Raw genomic sequence first — 22,434 nt, 5'->3', positions numbered from 1 at the left:
CTAGGCAAAGCTGGATCGCTCTCAGCTCCAGGACAGTAATCGGCAACATGGATCCTCCAGGGACCATACTCCCAAAGCAGAGAACCTGCCGAGGACTCCACCCCACCCGGACAGGCTTGCTTGCATCCACGGTGACAATTGTCCAGTAAAAAGGGGAGGAAGGATTCCAGAACAAGACTTCCTGGTCACCTGGCTCAGCCGGATCCTCAAGTCCAGAGAGTTTGGATTCTAGTCCCATTCGAGAAGGATTGCCGTCTGGGGGATCCCCGGGAGGGACTGAGCGAAAGGGACCATCTTAAAAGACGACACACCATCAGTCCCACAACTTGCATGGAGGTCCGAAGGGACGACCATGTGTGGGACAGTAAGTCGAACCGCAGTCTGAAGTTACAAGAGTTTTTTCCCCGGAGGGAGAAACACCCTGACTGAGGACCAGTCCAAAGTCAGGCCCAGATAGTCCAGTCTCATGGAAGTGACCAGGGATGATTTCTGAAGGTTCAGAACCCACCTGAACTCCTCCAGAGTTCTCATGGTGACTTCCAACTTTGTTGTCAGCACCGTAGGGGACACCACATGGAGAAGCAGATCGGCCAAGAAACCAGGACTGATACGCCCCGCTGCCGCAACAGTGCCAGGACTGGAGCCAACACCTTTGTGAAGACCCTAGTAGCAGAAGCGAGACCAAGGGGTAACGACACAAACCGATGAGAGCCTTCCCCACGGAGAACCCGTAGGTGTCCCGAACATAACGAGATGTGAAGGCAGGCAGCTTGATGTTTATGGAGGCCAGGAATCCCCCTGATGTAGGGAAGCCACCATCCTGCGAACCGATACCAACTTGAATTTTTGATCCGCACGTAACCATCAAAGGGCCAGTAGGTCCAGCTTGTTGAACCAGAGTCTGAACTGCCCCACAGAGCGACTGCAAGCGATCCAAGGACAGCCGGAAAATCGGTAATCAGGGACCCCCCCGCCAACCCAGCTACACCATGAGGTAGGTGAGGGTGACCAGTACAGGGGAACCCCGCTAGTGAGGGGGGGGGGGACCATAAGGGAAGGAATGGCACATAAGGAGCCTACCAACCCAAGGAAGGGCCCAAGTCCACCCAAGTATTTCCCCAGAGCAGAGGGGGGACACTACTCACCACACCTGAGACCTGAGCGGGCACCACTCCTGACAGTCCACTGTGCCATCTTGGAATGGGGGTGCTGCGAGCCAGAGGTACGCTGCGACTCTGGCCGTGACCATTATTGTGACCAGGGCTATGTGTCCTTGCAAGGTGTTTCACTCGCCGATGAGCCCCCGTCCAGTGGGGCTATGTCACTGCCAACCTAGCACGGAGCTAATATTTGGGTCACGCGTGATGGCCAGACTGGAAAGACTAAGGATCTAGGATATCCAGTGCGTCGCCCAGTCCTGCAGTTGATTGTAGCTCTCACAGAAACAGAAAATAATTAAAGAAGAAAAAATTCCATTTAAAAAGGAAAAAACGCCAGGACCGCAGATCCCAGCAGGGAACCAGGTCCTTACTCCTGACTAGGCAGAAAAAAATTGAAATCCTACACAACACATTGACCAGCCGGCGGCGGTGTATTCCTTCTCCGGCTCCTCCGCTATGATTGCTTTTACAGGTTATTGCCTGCTGGGAAAAAAAAAAAAAAAAAAAGAAGATCTAGGTGATGCCTGCACCTGCAGTAATCATTCAGATATCACCACTACGAAGTCAATCCAGGGGAAGTGGTTAACAGAGTTAGAACAATGATTTCAAGCACCACCCTCCTTTTAAAGTGTCCAGTCTCGGTTATTTTAACTCAATCAGCATTACAAGTGATTTCCAGCCTTGTCCTCGACAACACTGACACCTGTGTTAACGAGAGAATCACTGACATATCAGCTGGCCATTTTGTGGAAAGGCTGAAATGCAGTGGAAAAAGTTTTTTGGGGATAACGTTCATATATTAATGGCATAACATTCTGGAGTATATGCAAATTGCCATCATAAAAACTGTAGGAGCAGACTGTGAAAATTAATATTTGTGTCATTCTCAAAACTTTTGGCCAGGGCTGTGTCTTGACAGATTCCATTTAAAGCTCCAGGACCTCCACCGAGGGAGAAGAGCAGTCTCCCTGGTAATGAGTAACAGCCACAGTGTCAGTTCGTTACTTACCTAGTTTAGTCGAATACATCTCTTTGCCGCCTTGGTGATGTCACTCCTCCTCCCAGCCATGGGTCACAATTCTCACTCTTCCTGCTTGTCTCTTATGCCAATCCTATTTGAACCCCTGTAGTTTCAGAGTAGTAATTTGGGCCATTCTTAGAGGTAACAGGAGCAGTTCTGGGCATACACGTGGGCAAAGAATATGGGAAGGGATTGGAGAGCAGTGACTATGTTGCATAGAAATATACTGGGCAGGACTGATTGCTAATTCTAATACATTTAATCTCACCCAGCGTTGGTGTTGTTAGCATGATGATGTTCTCTATAGAATCCCAAGAACTACAAATGGGAATCTAGTCAGTTTTGGCACAAGAAAGGAAGTGAAAGTACACAGAGATAAGGGCTGGTTCAGACATGCGGCAAGTGGGTAGTAAAGGTAGGCAGTTGAGCTACGGTTTTACCACTTCTCAACCACCCACCTAAACAAGGACATACAGCAGCTTAGGGCTGTGTACACTGTAATGTGCTTTGCAGTAAAAATAATATCTGTCACATTCTGCAAGCAGTACTGCTGATGAAAGCAAACCACTCAGAGGAAACGGTGCTGTGGCGCAATCACCCTACAAGTGCATGCATTGCACAAGTGGTGGGTCAGCCTTTTGGAGGTTAAACCTGACCATAAGGAGATGGCATATAACTTCCCAAATGCCTGTTACCCACCCTCAGAAAAGCAATCAACCACAGGGTTGTCACGTTCCTGAATGAGCTCTAGGAGTCTCGAGACAAGAGAGTAACATGCATTTAAGCTATCAGTTAGGCTGATATTGATTATTACATACATATTTTGAGCAAAGAAAAGTTAGAGTGCATCTTTAATTAGTTCCCTACTATTCTGCAATAAGATCCTAATTTTGTGTAGCTTCTGTGTCCCTGATTCCTATATAAACTAGAGCTGCACAATTCTGGATAAAATCAGAATCACAATTTTTTTTGCTTAGAATAAAGGGCACGATTCTCGGGGTAGCATCATCTTTTACATTATACAAAAAATTGGGGTAACTTTACTGTTTTGTTTTTTTTTTACCAAAAAACTGTTTTTGAAAGACTTCTGTGCAAATACAGTATGACATAAAAGATTGCAATGATCGACATTTTATTCTCTAGGGTCTCTGCTAAAAACAAAAATATATATAATGTTTGGAGATTCTAAGTAATTTTCTATCGAAAATAGCAGTGATCAGAGGCAAAAATGAGCAGGGTTTGCCTTAGATCTCACACAGCAGATATTCAACTTGAAGCTATGTCACATGACAGCAGAGTGGCTAAAATTTCCAATTCAGGGTCCTGTGAAGGCACAGAAAACACAAGATGCTCTCTTAAAAGACAGAAAATTATCATTCTGTATAGGTCTGCTTACAAAAGCATGAATACACTTGTTCCACATTTAATGAAAGCCGAATTTCTCTCTCTACAGCATTAGTGACCTTACTTACCTGGAATGAAGGAAGTCTCGTGTAGTTAAGGTAGCTGGATTCTGTAAAAATCTGCACCACAGGGATGTCCTGTTTTCTTCTATTCTCTAAACCTCAGGTGCTGTGGGGTTAGTCATTTTGGGTGTCCAGCCTAAGCTGCACTTACGATCCAACAGGGTCTGCCTACTTCTGCCCTCTCATTTATTATGAAAATTACATGGGTTACACGGCTTGTAACAATCCGTGAATGGGAGAGCATCTGATGAGTCACAGAACTCTCCTCCATTCACAGATCGTGTTACAAGCAGTGTCTTAATTTAAAGAATGTTTCTCAATGGATGGGAGGTTAGGAGGGGGGTTCCGGTTAGATCTTTAGGCTACGTTCACATGTGGGCGTAGCGGATCAGGGCAGAATCACCGCGATTCTGCCCGCGATCCGGAAATCATTGCAAATCGCGGGACGCCTGTGCGATGCCCGTGATTTGCAATGGCACCCCAAATGCTGTGCGATGTTGCTGCGATTTGCGCCTGCTGAATCGCGGTAACATCGCGCTAACAGAATCGCGGGACACGACACCCAAAAAAGGTGCAAGAGCTTCTTTTGTGAGTCACGCGTCCCGCGATTCTGTTTGCGCGATGTTACCGCGATGCGGAGCGTTTGGGGTGCCATTACAAATCACGGGAATCGCACAGGCGTCCCGCGATTTGCAATGATTTCCGGATCGCGGGCAGAATCGAGGTGATTCTGCCCGTGATCCGCTACGCCCACATGTGAATGTAGCCTTAGTGCAGCTCAACCTGGAGACTCAAAGCCGTTAAGACTGCAGTGCTGGAAGTTCAGACACAGGAAGAGGGGCAGGTTTATTTAAATGAAAACATAAAAGAAGCATAGTTTCTACAGTCTGCTACAGGGTGATCACTAAAAAGATTCTTAAAGTTCACTTAACTAAAATAAAGATAATACTGTGAATAGAAAAAAAAAAAACGAACAGACCTCCTCTTGGTTTTGCCGTTCTCTCTCCTCCTCAAGCTTCTGTATCTCTGCCAAAGATAATGCTGACTGAGATGATCCTATAGCATTCACCTGCTGCCCCCATGTGGATGAAGAAGGTAGCTAGGAGGGTAAAACAAAATTAGGCAAGACATTTCCTCTCATTACTTCTTGCATCAAAACAGGTTGCAAATATAACAGAAAATACAGTTAGAAAAAAATCATTACCATACTGGTGGTATTTATGCGATCAACGTGTGAACACACATTAAAGCATTAAATAGGTGATCCTGTGAGTTACTATGTGGAAAATTGAACTTTGCTGCTTGCACTAATCATTCCCCTTATGGTAAGTGTGGATGAAATATTAAAATAAAGTGTTGCGCAAATCTAAATAGTAACAGATCAAAAAATCATTGGTGTAAATATATCCATGATTGCCTATATAAAAATGGGATAATAAATTGTGTAATAACTACCTTAAAAATTGCATAGAAAAGGAATAAATATATATATGATCCGTAAATATCCGTATATATATATATATATATATATATATATATATATTCTGCAAATCAAATAGGCGGGCAGTCCCAAACACCAGTGCTCAAAAATGAAAAATTGACGATCCGTGAACGGATTATTAAAACGGATTGTCGGACATATAACCTCCACTCTTGTGACCCCCCACAAGGTGGGTTCTCACCACATGGAGTGTGACCTCGCAATTAAGCTTGTTGAGTAAAAGCATATAAATCTCAGCAGGTAAAGGGTGGATGATATCCTCCAATGTTCTGGCTCCCAATCTGGGTTAATAAGCTCACCAGCTCTCATGCAAGAAAACAGACCCATGGTGCAAATAACGTTTTGTAAAAGCATACGTTTATTAAAAAATGTAGAACACTCACTTGTGGCAGGTGCTAAAGTGCACCACTCTATCGAGGCAGGATATATAACTTGCGGGTACACTGACAGAAAAGCTTGATGAAATGCCCACTGCTGTGCTTGTAGATATCAGCGTTCCTCTCGCTTCTATACGATCTGTTCACTGACATAGACTTGGCCCCTCCCCTACGTGTGACGACACAGGGACTACGTGTCTTCCTCAGGGGGATCTCGCCTGTTGAGACAGGAGGCCAACAGATCCACATGGGGGGTCCCCCACCGGAGACATAGCTGATGAAACCTCCAGGTGAAAAAAAAAAACAAACATTCTCCTTGATCCAACTTCTGCTGACATATAATCTGCTTGCCAATTCTCTACCCCCAGAATGTGCAAGCAGAATGCTGGCTACTTCCCGGGCTGCCAGGGCACTCCTTGTGCCCCCTTGATGATTGACATATGCCACCATCGTAGAACTGTCCAACTGAATCCTCACTGGGCGTCCCTGCAGACGAACCATCATCCATTGAGAAAGTCTGATCACCCGAATCTCCAGTATTTTGATCAGCAGGCTGGACTCTTGAGTCCAAACACCTTGAGGTGAGTATACTCCCAAGACACCTCCCCATCCGGACAGACTGGCATCCATGGAAATCACCATCCAATACAGCGATTACAGTGGCCAGGCGCAAGTTGGAAGGGAAGAACCTTGCCGGAGGCAAAGATCGGAACTCAATCTTGTAGCAGAACCGAATCAACTCGTGGACCCATTTGTCCTGAATGAGCAAGGTCCAAGGGCCTGGAAAGAAGCGAAGATGTCCTCCCCACCCCAGAAGCGGGTGAGGGCACCCCTTCAGGCTGGAGAAGAATTGTCTGTGGAACCAGTAGCGCCCGCTTTTGACTTACCATTCCAGAGTTTCTTGGAGCCTTCCGCAAAGTTAAGGGTGGATCTCGAGCCCTTTTCCTGCGATCCAGACCAAAAGGCAGCTTACGAGCCGAGAAAAAAGGACCCTGTTTACGACAAGGTTCCTTGCCCTTAGCCACCTGCATTAGTAAAGTACTCTTACCTCCTGTAAGGCCCTTCACGATCTCTTCCAGAGGAACCCAACGGTCACCTACAAAAGTCTTTTTTTAGAAGCCTGGTCAGTTGACCAGTACTTCAACCAAATCATGCGGTGAAGAATCACCCGTCACGGATACCCTGCCATATCCAAAGACGCATCACAGATGTACTGTAGTCCCTGGATCAACTGATCCGCTAGCTCAGGAGGGTGTCAGATCCTGGAGTAAAATTTTTTGCCCATTCTATTAAGGTCTGAGGTACCAAGGTGATAGCAAACACTGGCCTCAACATTGAACCTGCCACAGTGAAAAAGTAACGGATCAGAGCCTCCGCTCTCTTGTTCACGGGATCCTTAAAGGATGGAAAATCCTCCACCAGTAAGAAAGAAAAAAATTCCATTTAGAAATGAAAAAATGCCAGGACTGCAGATCCCAGCAGGGAGCCAGGTCCTTACTTGACTAGGCAGAAAAAAAACTGAAGTCCTATAGCAGGACGTGATCGTACACCCCCTGGGACTGCCTCACGGGTGTAGCCAAAATTGTTTCCGCCTAGTCCTACTCCTGAAGAGAACGCAGCATAAACCCAAGGATCTAGAAGACATGGAGCCGTGTCCCTCTGAACGAAAGAGAAATGGGATTTTTGACCTACAGTAAAATCCATTTCTCTGATGTTCATTCACGGCCAAAGCGCCTGAGAATCTTGACCAGTGTCTAAACATGAGGGGTGGGAACAGAAAAAAAAATTCCCCAAGGCTAAACCGTAGCCAACCAGGTAACAAGACAACTGGAGCCACCTGAAAATAACTCCCCTAAAGATGGAACATACCCTTCTAACAGCAGCCTGCAAAGCCTTGCAGCCAAAAGGAGGCATCTGCAGATGCCAACACATCCACTTTATAAAACTTTGTGAAAGTGTGCACCGACGACCAGGTAGCCGCCTTGCACACCTGCGCCACTGACACCTGATGACGGAAGGCCCAAGAAGCACTTAGCGCCCGAGTAGAGTGGGCCTTCACAGGGAAGAGAGGAACCTGACCCTTAAATTGGTTTGAGTCACCATCTGTCTGATCCATCTAGAAATGGTCGCAGACAAAACGGACAGCCCTTTTCGAGGCCTATCTGTGAGTACAAATAGCGAGTCTGACTTCCTAAAAGACTCTGCAGCTGCCAGATACACCTGAATTGCCCAAACGACATCCAGGGCATGCAACACAATTTGCTTAGGATGTTTCGGCCTGGGACACAGGGAAGGCAAACACAATGTCCTCATTCAAATGGAAATCAGAGACAACTTTTGGAATGAACGACAGACAGGGGCGAAGAACCACCTTATCTTTGTGTATCACAAGACAATGCCACAATTCCGACACCCTGTGCGCCGAGGTGATAGCCACCAAAAAAGCCACCTTCTGGAACAGCACAAGCAGGGAAATCTCCCAAATATTTTCAAAGGGAGGCTTCTGGAGGACTGAAAGCACCAGGTTAAGATACCAAGGCGATAGTGGAGAGCCACATCCAAAGCGGCATCACAGATAAACTGCAGCCCCTGGACCAACTGGTCTGCCAGCTCAGCAAAGGCAGGGGGGAGCTGCTCACCCTCCAAGTCATGGCATAAAAGCTTAGCCCACTCGGTCAGCGTTTGTGACACCAGGGCAATGGTGAAGACCAGTCTAAGTGTCAAACCAGCAACTGTAAACATATTGCGGGCCACAGCCTTCGCTTTTCTGTCAGCCGGATCCTTAAATGACAGCGTTTCTTCTACCGGAATCATGGTTGCCTTATACGATCTGGAAACCGGGGGATCCACCACTGGTGGAACTGTCCACTTTTTAAGAAGGGACTCTTCAAAGGGGTACCTCATTGCAAATCGCTTAGGGACCACAAAGGGACGTTTTGGACATTCCCACTCTTCTGCAAAAAATCTGCCAGGCACAGACCGGCATGGCAGGCACAGACCGGCATGGCGGACCCTGTCTGCGGCAGCCAAATCAGATTCAGGATGCGAGGAGACAGATGAGGCAGGGGAAGGTGGGGGGTGCTTTTTACTAGCCTGCCACCAAAAACACCTCCACCTGGTACACAAAGGACTCCAGGACCGCCGTCAGCGCATCAATGGATGGTTGGGACCCCGGAGAGCCCAGCAACAGAGCACCCCACAAACCTGCAGCAGAGAGAGGGAGGACCTCACCAGACTCGGCACCCCACCAGACAGTAATCAGCAGCACCAGGATAGAAGCACTCCACGTGCGACCTCAAGGAAGCAAAGACCCAGGAGCCGGCACCAGGGGATAAGGAGGGGTTCCCACGGCCGAAATCGCCGCCCAGAAGACTCCTTTGTATTGGCCGCCACTGATTTCAATATTGGACCAACGTAAAATGTTCGCTGGACTACACAAACATGGCCGCAGTCCTATACACAACAAAATAGCGGCACCACGAGGCTCCCAGGGACCTAGGAGGGATCCCTGGGCACAAAAAGGAAAGGAGGGAAACGGGCAGGAGCCCCACTAGGTACAGTCTCCCCCCTCCCCGCCCCCAGAAAACAGCCCAGACCGCCACACTACCATATGATAGGAGGGAAGGGGGGGATGGATGGGGGACTAGATGACCCATAGGGACCACCAAGGCACAGGGAGGGGGCCAAATGGGAAGGAGGGTTACCCGGGGGTCTAACTGTCCCAGGGAGGGGCCCCCGTCCTGCCCAAAACCCTCCAGGGGGAGTGGGTGGGGGGGTTACATCTACTCACAAAACAAGGAACCAGTCGGGCACTCCGCTTTAATGGCTGAATTAAGGTAATTAGTTGTCCAAGCAATTCTGATGTAGTAGAGAAATCTGCTTTGGTCAGATAGAGCTGGAATTAGGCACAGATATCCTTGTTAAAATAGGGTCCTGCTCCAGTGCAAGGGAAGCAATGTCAGTGGTTTAAGTGCTTTAAATCCAATTGGAAAAGAAGAATGTTTGCCTGTACTTTTGCCATGATTCTCTTGTGCCTCTTTTCTGCCGTTGCAATCAATGAGGGTAAGCGTGTCTGGAGAGAAAAACACTGCAACCAAAGTATCAACTGCATGTAGCAGTTATGAACGTGTAGCATGCCTTCCCCGATACATTCTACATGAAACCACCACCCCCCTTCATGACCAGGCTTTTTTTGCAATATGGCACTACATTACTTTGACAATTGCACTGTACCCTATTCAAATTTATGTCATTTACCCCCCTTCGCAAAAGAGCTTTCTTTTGCTGGCATTTGATCACCTCCATATTTTCTTTGACCCTTGGGTTATGCTGCTCTCCAAAGAAGTTGGAATAGGTGGAAAAGGAATGGACTACGCCACTATAGGGCAGTCCCAGGGGGTATACTCCCACTTCCTGCTATAGGACTTCAGTTTTGTAACAAGCAGTGTTAGAAGAATACATACACAACCCCACTCACAGAGAGATGGGTGCTGTGTCCGTCAAACATCAGAGAAAAGGATTTTACGATAAGACAAAAATCCAGTTTTCTCTTTTGTTCATTGACAGACAGCTCCATATCTTCTTTGACCCTTGGGATGTCCCAAAGCAGTGTCAACATGAGGGGTGGGAAAAACAGCATTAAAAATATTTCCCAAAGGGGCTAAACTTAGCCAACCAGGTAAACCAGGAGCTTAACCAGGAACTACCTACCAGGAAAAAAATGCACCCTCAAGAGGCAGGAGTCTCTGCAATAGCAGCCTGCAAAACTAGTGCTAGTACATCCACTTTGTAAAACTTTGTGAACGTGTCCACAGACGACCAGGTGGCCGCCTGCAAACCTGTACCACTGACGCTTGATGACGAAAGGCGCAGGAAGCACTAAGCGCCCTAGTAGAATGTGCCATAACAGGGAAAGGAGGAACCAGACCCTTAAAAGAATAGGCCTGCACCCCTGTCTGGCTGATCCATCTGGAAATGGTCGCTGCAAATGCGGCCTGCCCTTACAAGATCCATCCAGAAGGTCAAATAAGGAATCCGATTTTCGGAACGACTCAGTCGCCGCCAGGTAAATACTGATTACCCAAACCACATCCAGGGAATGTAAAGCAATTTCTTTAGGATGTTTTGGCTTAGGACACAAGGAAGGCAACACAATGTCTTTGTTTAAATGGAAACCCGACTTTGTTTAAATGGAAAACGACTTTAGGCAGGAAGGGCTGATAGGGACGAAGCATCACTTTGTCCCTGTAAACCACCAGGTAGGGTGACTGACAGGACAACGCAGCCAGCTAAGACACCCTGCGTGCTGAAGTGATAGCCACAGGGTAGGCTGGGTAGGCAGAGGAAGTTCAGGAATATTTTAAAAATTAGGTTTTTGAAGAACCGACAGTACCAGATTGAGGTCCCATGTAGGCAACGGAGACCTAACCGGAGGAGCCAGGTGGCGTACCCCCTGAACAAAAGTGTGAAGAAATTGGAGGCCAATGGTCGTTGGAAAAAGATTGCCAAGGCGGAAATCTGACCCTTGATGGTGCCCAGGGCCAAACACTGGTCTACACCTCGTTGTAGAAACTCCAGCAGGGGGGTCACCGAAAAGAAGAGAAACCCCCCGAGCCTCACACCAAGTAATGTACGCTCTCCAAATTCGATAAATCTTCCTAGAAGTAGATTTTCTAGCTTTTAACAGCGTAGAAACGACCGAATCCGACAATCCTCTGTCCTTCAGTACCTTGCTTTTAATAGCCAGGCCGTTAAAACCAGCGACCGTAAAGCAGGATGGAAGATCGGTCCTTGAGACAAAAGATCTTCTCTGAGGAGTCTCCAAGTGGCATCGGCTACCAGTCTTACTTGGGCTGCATGTACCAAGACCGGCGAGGCCAGTCTGGAGCCACCAGAATGACTGGAATCCCTTCTGCTTCGATTCTGCGTAGCAGTCTCAGCAGAAGTTTTAATGGAGAAAAGGCAGAAATGAGACGATACTGGCCCCAAGAGGCCACCAGAGCATCAGAGGCATCAGCCAGAGGTTCCAGAGACCTTGCCACAAACCTCTGAACCTTCACCTTCTGGTTGAGACGAGAAGCCAACAGGTCCACTTCCGGAGTCGCCCACAGGACCACAATTGTTAAAACACTTCCGGGTGAAGAGTCAATTCGCCCGGGTCCAGTGCCTGTTGACTGAGGTAGTCTGCCTGCCGATTTTCCACCCCTGGAATGTGCACAGCAGAGAGAGCTGGAACAAAACACATTCTCGCACCTTAGAATGCCAGCCACTTCTCTGGCCGTTAGGGTACTTTTGGTGCCGCCTTGATTGACATATGCCATGGCAGTGGCATTGTCCCACCAAATCCTTACTGGGCACCCCTGCCGAGGATCCATCCACCGGGACAGGGAAATCCTAATTGCCAGTATCTCCAAGATATTGATCAACAGACTGGACTCCTTCCGAGTCCAAACCCCTTGAGGCAAAACTGTGCCCAAGACATCTCCCAATATGGCCAGACTGGCTTCCCTGGAAACCACTGTCCAGTACAGGGGAAGACCCGCCGTCCAGTACAGGGGAAGAAAGGAATTTCCCTGTTAAAGGGCCAGGGAACAAAGCCATATCGAGGATCCCCTCATACCCCGACTCAACAGGATCAGATTGTCCAAAGATTGTGGATTCTTGTCCCATTTGGCAAGAATCTACTTTTGCAAAGGCCTGGAATGGAACTGAGCAAATAGAACCGCCTCAAAAAGGTAGAAACCATCAAGCCCAGCACTTGCATGCAAGTCCCTAGAGATGACTGATAGTTAGATAACAGGAGCCAAATCGCATCTTGCAAACTTCTGGAGTTTGGTCTCCAGAAGAAACACCTGGGCTGAGGCTGAATCCAGAGTCAGGCCTTGGTAATCTAGTCTGTTGGACAAAGTCAGACCTGGATCTCTTAAAATTCAGTTTCCAGCCGAACCCTTGCAGAGTTTGCACAGTGATGTCTAAATCGTCCTGTAAGACAGACAGACTGCTCGCAGAAGGAGATCGCCCAGGTAGAATACTGTGATTCCCCTCTGCCTGAGCAAGGCCAACACCTTTGTGAACACTCGAGGAGCTGAGGAGACACCAAAGGGTAACCCCACAAATTGATAGGGCTCCCCGCCAATGGCAAAGCAAAGAAAACGCTGGTGCCCAACACATATTGGGACATAGAGGTAATATTCCTTGATATCAATAGAGGCTAGAAAATCCCCTTGATGGAGGGATGCCACTACCGTGCGAATGGACTTCATACTAAATTTCTGAACCCACATAAAGTGGTTCAGGGACTTGAGGCCAAGATTTTACGGACCTTGCCTTCCTTTCTGGGAACAGTAAACAGGTTTGAATAAACCCCATAAAAACGTTCAGATTCTGGAACCGGTATAATTACTCCTTGTGAAAGTAGATCCTGTACCGCTCCAAAAAGGCCCTGCAGCTGATCTGGGGACAGGCGCAAGTTGGAAGGAAAGAACCTTGCCAGAGGCAAGGGCCAAATCAACTTGTGGACCCATTTGTCTTGAATGAAAGAGGTCCATGGGTCTGTAAAAAAAAAACCAAAGACGTCCCCCCACCCCAGGTACGGGTGAGGGCGCCCCTTCAGGTAGAAGAGGACTTGTCTGCGTCACCAGTGGAACCAGCTTCTAGGTTACCAGACGAGGGTCTCTTGGAACCTCCCGCGAAATTACGGGCGAATTTCGATTCCTTGTTCTGCAACCTCGCAGGATGAAAAGGGTCGTTTGTGGGCCGAAAATAAAGGACCCCGTTTACGACAAGGCTCTTTGCTCTTACCTCCCATAAGACCTTTTATGATCTCTTCCACAGAAGCTCCAAACAGGTGGTCTCCTATAAAAGGTAGATCAGTCAGCACTTTTACTGAAGCCTGGTCCTTAGACCAGTATTTCAGAGAAATCATGCGGCGAAGGGTCACAGCTTTCACAGACACTTTGCAGGCTAAAGGGGCCGCATCCAGAGAGGCATTACAGATATTGTAACCCCTGTACCAACTGATCCGCCAGCTCAGGAGGATGCGGATCCCCTTCCAAATCCTGGCACAGAAGCTTTTCCCATTCCGTTAAGGTCTGGGAGACCCAGGTTATGGCAAACATCAGCCTCAAAATTGAACCTGCCACGGTAAAAAGGTATCAGACCAGAGACTCAGCTCTCTTATGCACCAGGTCTTTAAAGGACGGGGAGTCCTCCACCAGTAGCAGTGTTGCTTTATTCAGTCTGGAAACCTGAGAAACCACCACGGGAGGAACTGTCAGTTTTTCAAAAGGGACTTCTCAAAAGGATACCTCCTAGCGAAACGCTTAGGTATCCCAACCATGCGTTTCGGGGAACCCTATTGACTTGCGACAATATCGTCAAAATAGGCTGGAAAGGGGAACACCTTAGTCACCTTGGATGGTTTGCAGGTACCAAATTGCACCGGCACAGCATTTGCAGTGTCCTGCAAGACAATCAGTGTCTCCACAAGCGCCTTTTCATGCAGGGTTCTAGTGCAAGAGAACTCATCCTCACTTTCAGAGCACTCCGGGTGCGTGGACGCAGACCCAGTGGGTTGACTCACGTGTCTGTGGCAGCCAAATCAACCTCAGAATCTGAGGAGGCAAAGGATACAGGTGAAGGCAGGGGGCGCTTTTTGCTAGGCCTCTTTTGAACAGCCATATCAACTTTGGACACCAGGGACTGTAGGACCGCCATCATGGCCGCCAAGGCAGACTGAGACCCAGATGGTCCCGCAGCTTCTGAGTGTGGGTCAGATGGTGACATGTTTCAGGGGCTCCATGGTTAAGGGGACCGCCAGAAAATTCTGAAAAAAGTCTCTGTAAAATACCCCCTACCGCTTCAGCAGTGGCACCACAGATACCAGCGCATCAAGCGCTGCTCTAGCAGAGAGAGGGAGATTGCACACCTCCAGGGACTCACCACCACTGACTCAGGAGGGACAGAGAGTGCCAAGCTGCATTCCGTGCGGAGATCAGAAAGGAAAAGGAAGCGCAAGCACCCTTACTAGAAGCCCATGCCGAACACCGCTCCACAGAGCTACAAGAAATTGGCAGACATTGATTTTAATGGGAAACTACAAATACACGCCTTCCGGACTACACAATCATGGGTGCTAAACTCAATAGCAGCCATACAAAAGAAAATGGTGGTGCCACGTGACTCCTGGGACCCCCAGCAGCCCCTCAGGTGCATGTAGCCAGTCAGGGGGGCCCTAACAGAGGTACGCTGTGACTCAGGTCGTGACCAGGGTTTTGCGTCCTTGCGAGGCAATTAAATCACCAGCCAGCCCCCGTCCATTGGGGCTACGTTGTGACCAACCTAGCGCTGAGCTAAAGTTGTGTCTCGCTGGCCAGACTTGGAAGACTGTAAGGATCAAGAATATCCACAACGTCGCCCAGTCCGGCTGTTGATAGTAGTTCTGTCAGGAACAGAAAATAAAAGAAAAAAAATGCAGTTTAAAAAGGAAAAAAATGCCAGGACAAGAGATCCCAGCAAGGAACTAGATCCTTACTCCTGACTAATCAGAAAAAAACTGTAGTCCTATAGCAGGAAATGGGAGTATACCCCCTGGGACTGCCCTATAGGCGTAGTCAATTCCTTTCCTGCCTAGTCCTACTCCTATGGAGAGCAGCATATCCCCAAGAGTCAAAGAAGATATGGAGCTGTGTCCATCAATGAATGAAAGAGAAAATCTAATTTCTTCATCAATTTAGGCCAATATGTATTCTGATACATATTTTTGGTAAAAAAAAAATCAAAATAAAATAAGTATATTGATTTGTTTGTGCAAAAGTTATAGCGTCTAAAAATTATAGGATATTTTTATTTTTTTACTGGTAATGGCAGTGATCAGAGACTTATATCGGACTGCGATATTGTGGCGGACAGTTGGACAATAACTGACACTTTTGGAGGACCAGTGACACTAATACATTGATCACTGCTATAAAAAAAAATATGCACAGTCACTGTACTAATAACACTGGCTGGGAAGGAGTTATCAGAGGCAATCAAGGGTTAAATGTGTTCCTAGCCAGTGCTTGTGTACTGTGGGAGAGGGGCTTTTACTAAGGGAAGGCACTGATCCATGTTCCACAGAAGAAATGCCTTCCCTACTGACAGAATGGCTATGTGCCTTGTTTACATAAGCAGCCTGCCGTTCTGCCTGTGTAACTATCGCCAGGAGCCAGAAACATGTTATACATACCTGCATTGTAAAGTTGGTTTTGCACAGGGCAGCCTGGATATTCCTCTGCTCTGGTCCCTCTTTGCTGCTCCTAGCCCCTCTCTTCAGTCGAGTGCCCCAAAGCAAGTAGCTTGCTATGGGGGCACACAAGCAGAGCTGCAGCTGTATGCCGTTCTGCCCGACCCCCTCTCTCTTTGATTGGCTAATTGAATTTGAATGACAGCTGTGGGAGCCAATGGCGCCACTGTTGTGTCTCAGCCAATCAGGGGGAGTGTCCCGGACAGCCGAGGAACTCGTGGACATCACTAGAAAGAGATGGGACTCGGGTAAGTATTAGGGGGTACTGGGGAGGCTGCTACACACAGAAGGCTTTTATCTTAATGCATAGAAGATAAAAAATCATTCTGACTTTGCAACCACTTTAAGCCTGAAACTTGAATAGTGTGATTTGTGGTGTGATTCAACACCTGGTCATCCACCTGAAACTAAGTTCTGAATGGTGGAAACTTTACCACCAAGTTTGATAGTTTAAGCACTAAAGTCAAACACAATTCCCAGTTTCCTAATACAGTAAAACCTTGGTTTGAATTTGACTTTGTTTGAGAGCGTTTTGTAAGAGAAGTAAAATTTTTAAATAAATTTTGACTTGATAAACAAGCGATGTCTTGATATACAAGTAGCATCATGTCTCAATTGAGTATAAAAGAGAAGATAGGTGCCACTAAGTGTAGCAATATGGTTACAATTAATGAAGGTACAACATTTAGCAACTCACATGGTTAATGAGTAAAACAGGCACATCTAAGTATGCAAGCATCCGGGGTAAAACGGTCCACATAGACCGTCCTCTGCACTGGCACGGACATCATACCTTCGACACTGCACTCCACAAGCGCTTCAAGCCTCGCTTTCAGACCGCTCTATTGCAGGTTAGTCTTCCCGGTCACAATTAAAGACTGACAGCAGGGAGAGCTGGCATTGGAGGATGGTCTATGTGGACAGCTTTACCCCAGATGCCTACATACAAATGCAAAATGTTGTACCTTCATTAAATGTAACCCTATTGCTACACTTAGAGGCACCTCTCTCTAAAAAAAAACAATTAACAGGCTTAAAAGAAAATTTTTCTAAACAGAACAAGAGGAGGTATAACTGGGAAGGTCCTTATTGGGCCACCTGTAGGATTTTCTGGCAAGGCTTGAACATCTATCAGGTAAACCAATCAGTCATAACTTACTGGCCACCCACTGAATACTGGAGTAGGTCCCTTTTTTTCCATCAAAATCATCCTGACCCGTCAAGGCATGGATACCACTAGACCTCTAAAGGTATTCTGTGTTATCTGGCACCAAGCTGTCAGTAGCAGATCCTATAAGAAATGTAAGTTGCGAGGTGGGCTCTCCAAGAATCAGACTTGTTTGTCCAGCACATCCCACAGATGCTTGATAGGATTTAGTTGTGGGGAATTTGGAGGCCAAGTCAAAACCTTGAACTAGTTAATTTTCCTCAAACCATTCTTGAGCCATTTTTGTAGTGTGGCAAGGAGCATTATCCTGCTGAAAATAGACCAATGTCATCAGGGAATTCAGCTTCCACGAAGGGGTGTACTTTGTCACCAACAATTTTGTTTAGGTAGGTGGTATGTGTCAAAGCAACATCCACATGAATAGCAGGGCCCAAGGTTTCCCAGCAGAACATAGCACAAAGCATCACACTACCTCTGTCAGCTTGCCTTCTTCCCATACTGTATCCTGCTGCCAGCTCTTCCTCAGGTAAAAAACACAAAACACCACACACACCTGGCCATTCACATGCAAAAGATAAACAGGACTCATAGACCAGGCCACCTCCATTCATTGTTCTGTGGTCCAGTTCTGATACCCACGTGCCCAATGCAGATGCTTTTGGCTGTGGACACGAGCCAGCATGGGCACCCTGACCAGTCTGCAGGTACAAAGCCCTGTACAAAAAACTGCAATGCCCATTTTTTCTGCAGTCACCACATCAACTTCAGGAACAACATACTCACTTGCTGCCTAATTTATCCCACCGGCTTTCAGATGCCACTGTAATGAGATAATCAGTCAATATTCACTTAGCCTGTCCGTGGTCAAAGTTGTTGCTGATTGGTGTATATGAGTAGAAGACCAGGTGGCCCCCCTTACAGATCTGTGAAACTGAGGCCAGATGTTGAAAAGCCCATGAAGTACTACTGAAATCTAGTGGAGTCGGCCTTCACAGGAAAGGGAGAAATCCTACCTTTCAGGTTGTAACGCCTAAGTGAATCAACCTAGTAGTTTTAGAGGATGGTGGATCTAGAAGAAGACTGTCTTTTTAGGGAGCCCACAGGCAATACAAGCAAGGCATCCAGGGAGTGGAGAGCAATTTTCTTAGAATGTTTTTGAGCCAGACAAGAGGATGGCAGCACTAGGCACTACATTAAAACAAATGCAGAGACCGCCTTAGGCAGGAAGTTTTGAGGTCTCACAACAGCCTTGTCTTTGTGAAGTAGACGAAATGTTCCCTACACCATGGGGCATCCCCCAGCAAAGAATTCAAAGGGTTAGTAACAACTAGGCAAACTGAACTGTGCCAAAATACCCAAAAAACAACACAGGTCAAGAACCTGCAGGTCTCTTAGTAGCTAAAGGGGCATGGTGAGAGAGGAGAATCAAAGGCAATGTGGAGGCTATTGAGCACAGCAGTAGTGAAAATATCAATATTGGCAGGCATACTGCGTGGTGCTCCAAAATCAAGTGTATAGGTGCCTGGGGGTGAGAAACCTTCAGCGGCCTACTCTAACTTCACTTCTAGGTCCTTTTTACCCCTCTACCTTTTCTAGAGCAGGTGTTGGAGGTGAAGGCAGAGCCTGGCGCCTTTGAGCCCTGGACAGTGATGAATGCATTAAAAGAAACAGCTGTCCAAGAATTGTGACAGAGTTGCAGAAAAATCTGCCTTGATCAGATAGGCAGAATGTTGCGTGTCTGAGATAGAGCTAGAATTGGATGCAGAATCCAGTGGTAAAATAGGGTCCTGCTCCATTGCAAGGGAAATGTTGTCACTCAGAGTAGCTTGAGTGTTTTGAAGAACTTTGGCAGAGTGAATGTTTGCGTGGTTCCCTTGTGGCCATTTTCTGCCACTGCCATCACTGAGAGCATTAACTGGTGCAGAAATAGAATAAGCGTGTTTGAGAAGGAGAATGCCACAACCCAAGTGGTGACTGTCCTTTAGCGAAGTCCAGTGGTATGATGCAAAGCCTAGTTATCCACCTGAGAATGAGCTCTTAGTCGTTGAACTTTAGCGCCAAGCTTAAAAAGTTCAATACATACGTGTAATTGAATACATTTTAAACACACTCCAGGTTTACTTATAGTTTAACCATATAAATGCATAATTTTCAGGATACACAAACTGTGTAAAGGAAATATATCTAATACTTGCTGTGGGACTACACTAATGGTAAAAGAGATAAGATAACCTTGTCTTACATGTCTTTGCTGCTGGTACCTTTATAAGATCAAGGCTTTGCAACATTACAGGGTATGCCCCAAGGCACAGGGTCCAAGTATGGTACCAAAGGTTTTAATGAGGTTGCACAGATCTGGACGCATGGCTTCTATTTTTGTATTAGAAGACAGTGAGGAGTTGAATGAAGAATTTGAATAATAAACTAGTCAAGCTAAGAATGATTCTCCATAAGGCGGAAGAGGTCCATCACCTTAGGAACTAGCAAAAAAAAAAAAAAAGGCGAGCACATGCAGTGGGAGAGGGTTATAGAGCAACAAAGGAGGTGTTACAACCCCAAAATCCCATAAAGATACACAGGATGAAATCAAGACAACTGTGCCCGGACTCGCGTAGTACTGGATGTCCAAAATCCATTGGAGAGAGTAAAAATCCAGCACCAGGATATCTTGACATTAAAAATTGAGATCTTTATTTAATCCCTCAAACCACAAAAAGGATTAAATTCCTAAAAATTAACATGTTTTAGCATGCCTTATGGTTAAGGCCTATGTAGGAGGCTGAAACCCCTACATTTTTAGGAAGGGACTCCTTTTTATGGTTTGATGCATTAAATAGAGATATACATTTTTAATGCCAAGATGTCCTGGCGCTGGATTTTCACTCTTCATGGGCGAGGGTTATAGGGGGATGCCGGGGGGGGCCAGTCCTCAAAAGCTTCACCAGTGTGAAATCACATGACTGCATCAGCCTATAACTCGGGGTCTATAAAGATAATAAATAAATAATAATAAACAAGCTGCGCTAAGTGATCAAATATGTGACTAATAATAAATCACACTAAAACTGAAAAATAAAAAATGTGACGTCAAATATGTGCAAATACGATACAATGACCCAAATACTAAAGTAAATGCAATATCTGGGATAATAGAAAGTGCACTAAATAATAATACAATATGCAATACTTTAGTAAAAAATTAGGTGACCAAACAAATAATCTCTAGTGAAAGTCCATAAAACCCATCTGAAGGTGTGACATAATAAATAAATATTTAGGTGACTAAACAAATAATCTCTAATGAAAGTCCATAAGCGCCGGTTCACATAGGAGCGACGCTACTTTCAGGGGCGACCTCCGAGATCGCGGTGCGAGCAGCGCGCCGCGACCTCGGAGCGGCCGCCACGGACTTCATAACGTTGAAGTCTATGGCGGTCGCCTCCTGGTCGCCCCAAAGAAGCTCCGGACCCTTTTTCTAGGTCGGAGCGACTTGTGTCGCTCCTATTAGAACGGGTCTGCAGCTTTCCTATGGGAGGCGACCTGCGGTGACCTGTGAGGCGACCAGGTCGCCTCACAGGTCGCCCTAGTGTGAACCGGGGCTAAAACCCATCTGAAGGTGTGACATAATATTTAGGTGACTAAACAAATAATCTCTGGTGAAAGTCCATAAAACCCATCTGAAGGTGTGATACCATGTGAAGATTCAATAAACTGTGCAATCCACCGCAGGTGCTCAGTCCACCACCGATATCAATCCTGCTTACCAGAAACAGATGGCAATAAGCTTGTCAATCACGGCAAGGAACAGCCAAATTCTGACAGCCAGGGTAAACCTGGGGAGCAATGTTCCCTCTAATTTTTTACTGAGCTGAGCAAATAAAAAAATTTCTGAGCGCAAACCTTTAGATTGAGCAATGGGGGGGGGGGGGGGGGACGTCAATGCAGAGTGACCAGCTTGCCCCAATCAACTGCAGAGTGCCACAGCAATGCCCCCAATAAACTGCAGAGTGCCACAGCAATGCCCCCAATAAACTGCAGAGTGCCACAGCAATGCCCCCAATAAATTGCAGAGTGTCACAGCAATGCCCCCAATACATTGCAGAGTGTCACAGCAATGCCCCCAATACATTGCAGAGTGTCACAGCAATGCCCCCAATACATTGCAGAGTGCCACAGCAATGCCCCCAATACATTGCAGAGTGCCACAGCAATGCCCCCAATAAACTGCAGAGTGCCACAGCAATGCCCCCAATACATTGCAGAGTGCCACAGCAATGCCCCCAATACATTGCAGAGTGCCACAGCAATGCCCCCAATACATTGCAGAGTGCCACAGCAATGCCCCCAATACATTGCAGAGTGCCACAGCATTGCCCCCAATAAACTGCAGAGTGCCACAGCAATGCCCCCAATAAACTGCAGAGTGCCACAGCATTGCCCCCAATAAACTGCAGAGTGCCACAGCATTGCCCCCAATAAACTGCAGAGTGCCACAGCATTGCCCCCAATAAACTGCAGAGTGCCACAGCATTGCCCCCAATAAACTGCAGAGTGCCACAGCATTGCCCCCAATAAACTGCAGAGTGCCACAGCATTGCCCCCAATAAACTGCAGAGTGCCACAGCATTGCCCCCAATAAACTGCAGAGTGCCACAGCATTGCCCCCAATAAACTGCAGAGTGCCACAGCATTGCCCCCAATAAACTGCAGAGTGCCACAGCATTGCCCCCAATAAACTGCAGAGTGCCACAGCATTGCCCCCAATAAAATGCAGAGTGCCACAGCAATGCCCCCAATAAAATGCAGAGTGCCACAGCAATGCCCCCAATAAAATGCAGAGTGCCACAGCAATGCCCCCAATAAATTGCAGAGTGCCACAGCATTGCCCCCAATAAATTGCAGAGTGCCACAGCATTGCCCCCAATAAATTGCAGAGTGCCACAGCAATGCCCCCAATAAATTGCAGAGTGCCACAGCAATGCCCCCAATAAACTGCAGAGTGCCACAGCATTGCCCCCAATAAACTGCAGAGTGCCACAGCATTGCCCCCAATAAACTGCAGAGTGCCACAGCATTGCCCCCAATAAACTGCAGAGTGCCACAGCATTGCCCCCAATAAACTGCAGAGTGCCACAGCATTGCCCCCAATAAAATGCAGAGTGCCACAGCATTGCCCCCAATAAAATGCAGAGTGCCACAGCATTGCCCCCAATAAAATGCAGAGTGCCACAGCATTGCCCCCAATAAAATGCAGAGTGCCACAGCAATGCCCCCAATAAAATGCAGAGTGCCACAGCAATGCCCCCAATAAAATGCAGAGTGCCACAGCAATGCCCCCAATAAAATGCAGAGTGCCACAGCAATGCCCCCAATAAAATGCAGAGTGCCACAGCAATGCCCCCAATAAAATGCAGAGTGCCACAGCAATGCCCCCAATAAAATGCAGAGTGCCACAG

At 47.1% G+C, this 22,434-nt stretch overlaps 1 protein-coding gene across 1 annotated transcript in view; it reads right to left on the bottom strand.

Annotated features, from left to right (window-relative positions):
- GIGYF2 (GRB10 interacting GYF protein 2) overlaps positions 1-22,434 on the bottom strand; it is a 615,584-nt gene that overhangs the window by 133,248 nt on the left and 459,902 nt on the right. Inside the window, exon 22 of the mRNA XM_082251280.1 lies at positions 4,627-4,746. Coding sequence (XP_082107406.1) covers positions 4,627-4,746 — 120 coding nt within the window. The remainder of the gene's footprint in view (positions 1-4,626; positions 4,747-22,434) is intronic.

The sequence above is a fragment of the Pelophylax lessonae genome, assembly GCF_965119305.1.
Source record: "Pelophylax lessonae genome assembly, chromosome: 3".
Lineage (NCBI taxonomy): Eukaryota > Metazoa > Chordata > Amphibia > Anura > Ranidae > Pelophylax > Pelophylax lessonae.
Note: the sequence above shows the minus strand (reverse complement) of the source record. Positions and strands in the feature narration are given on the sequence as shown.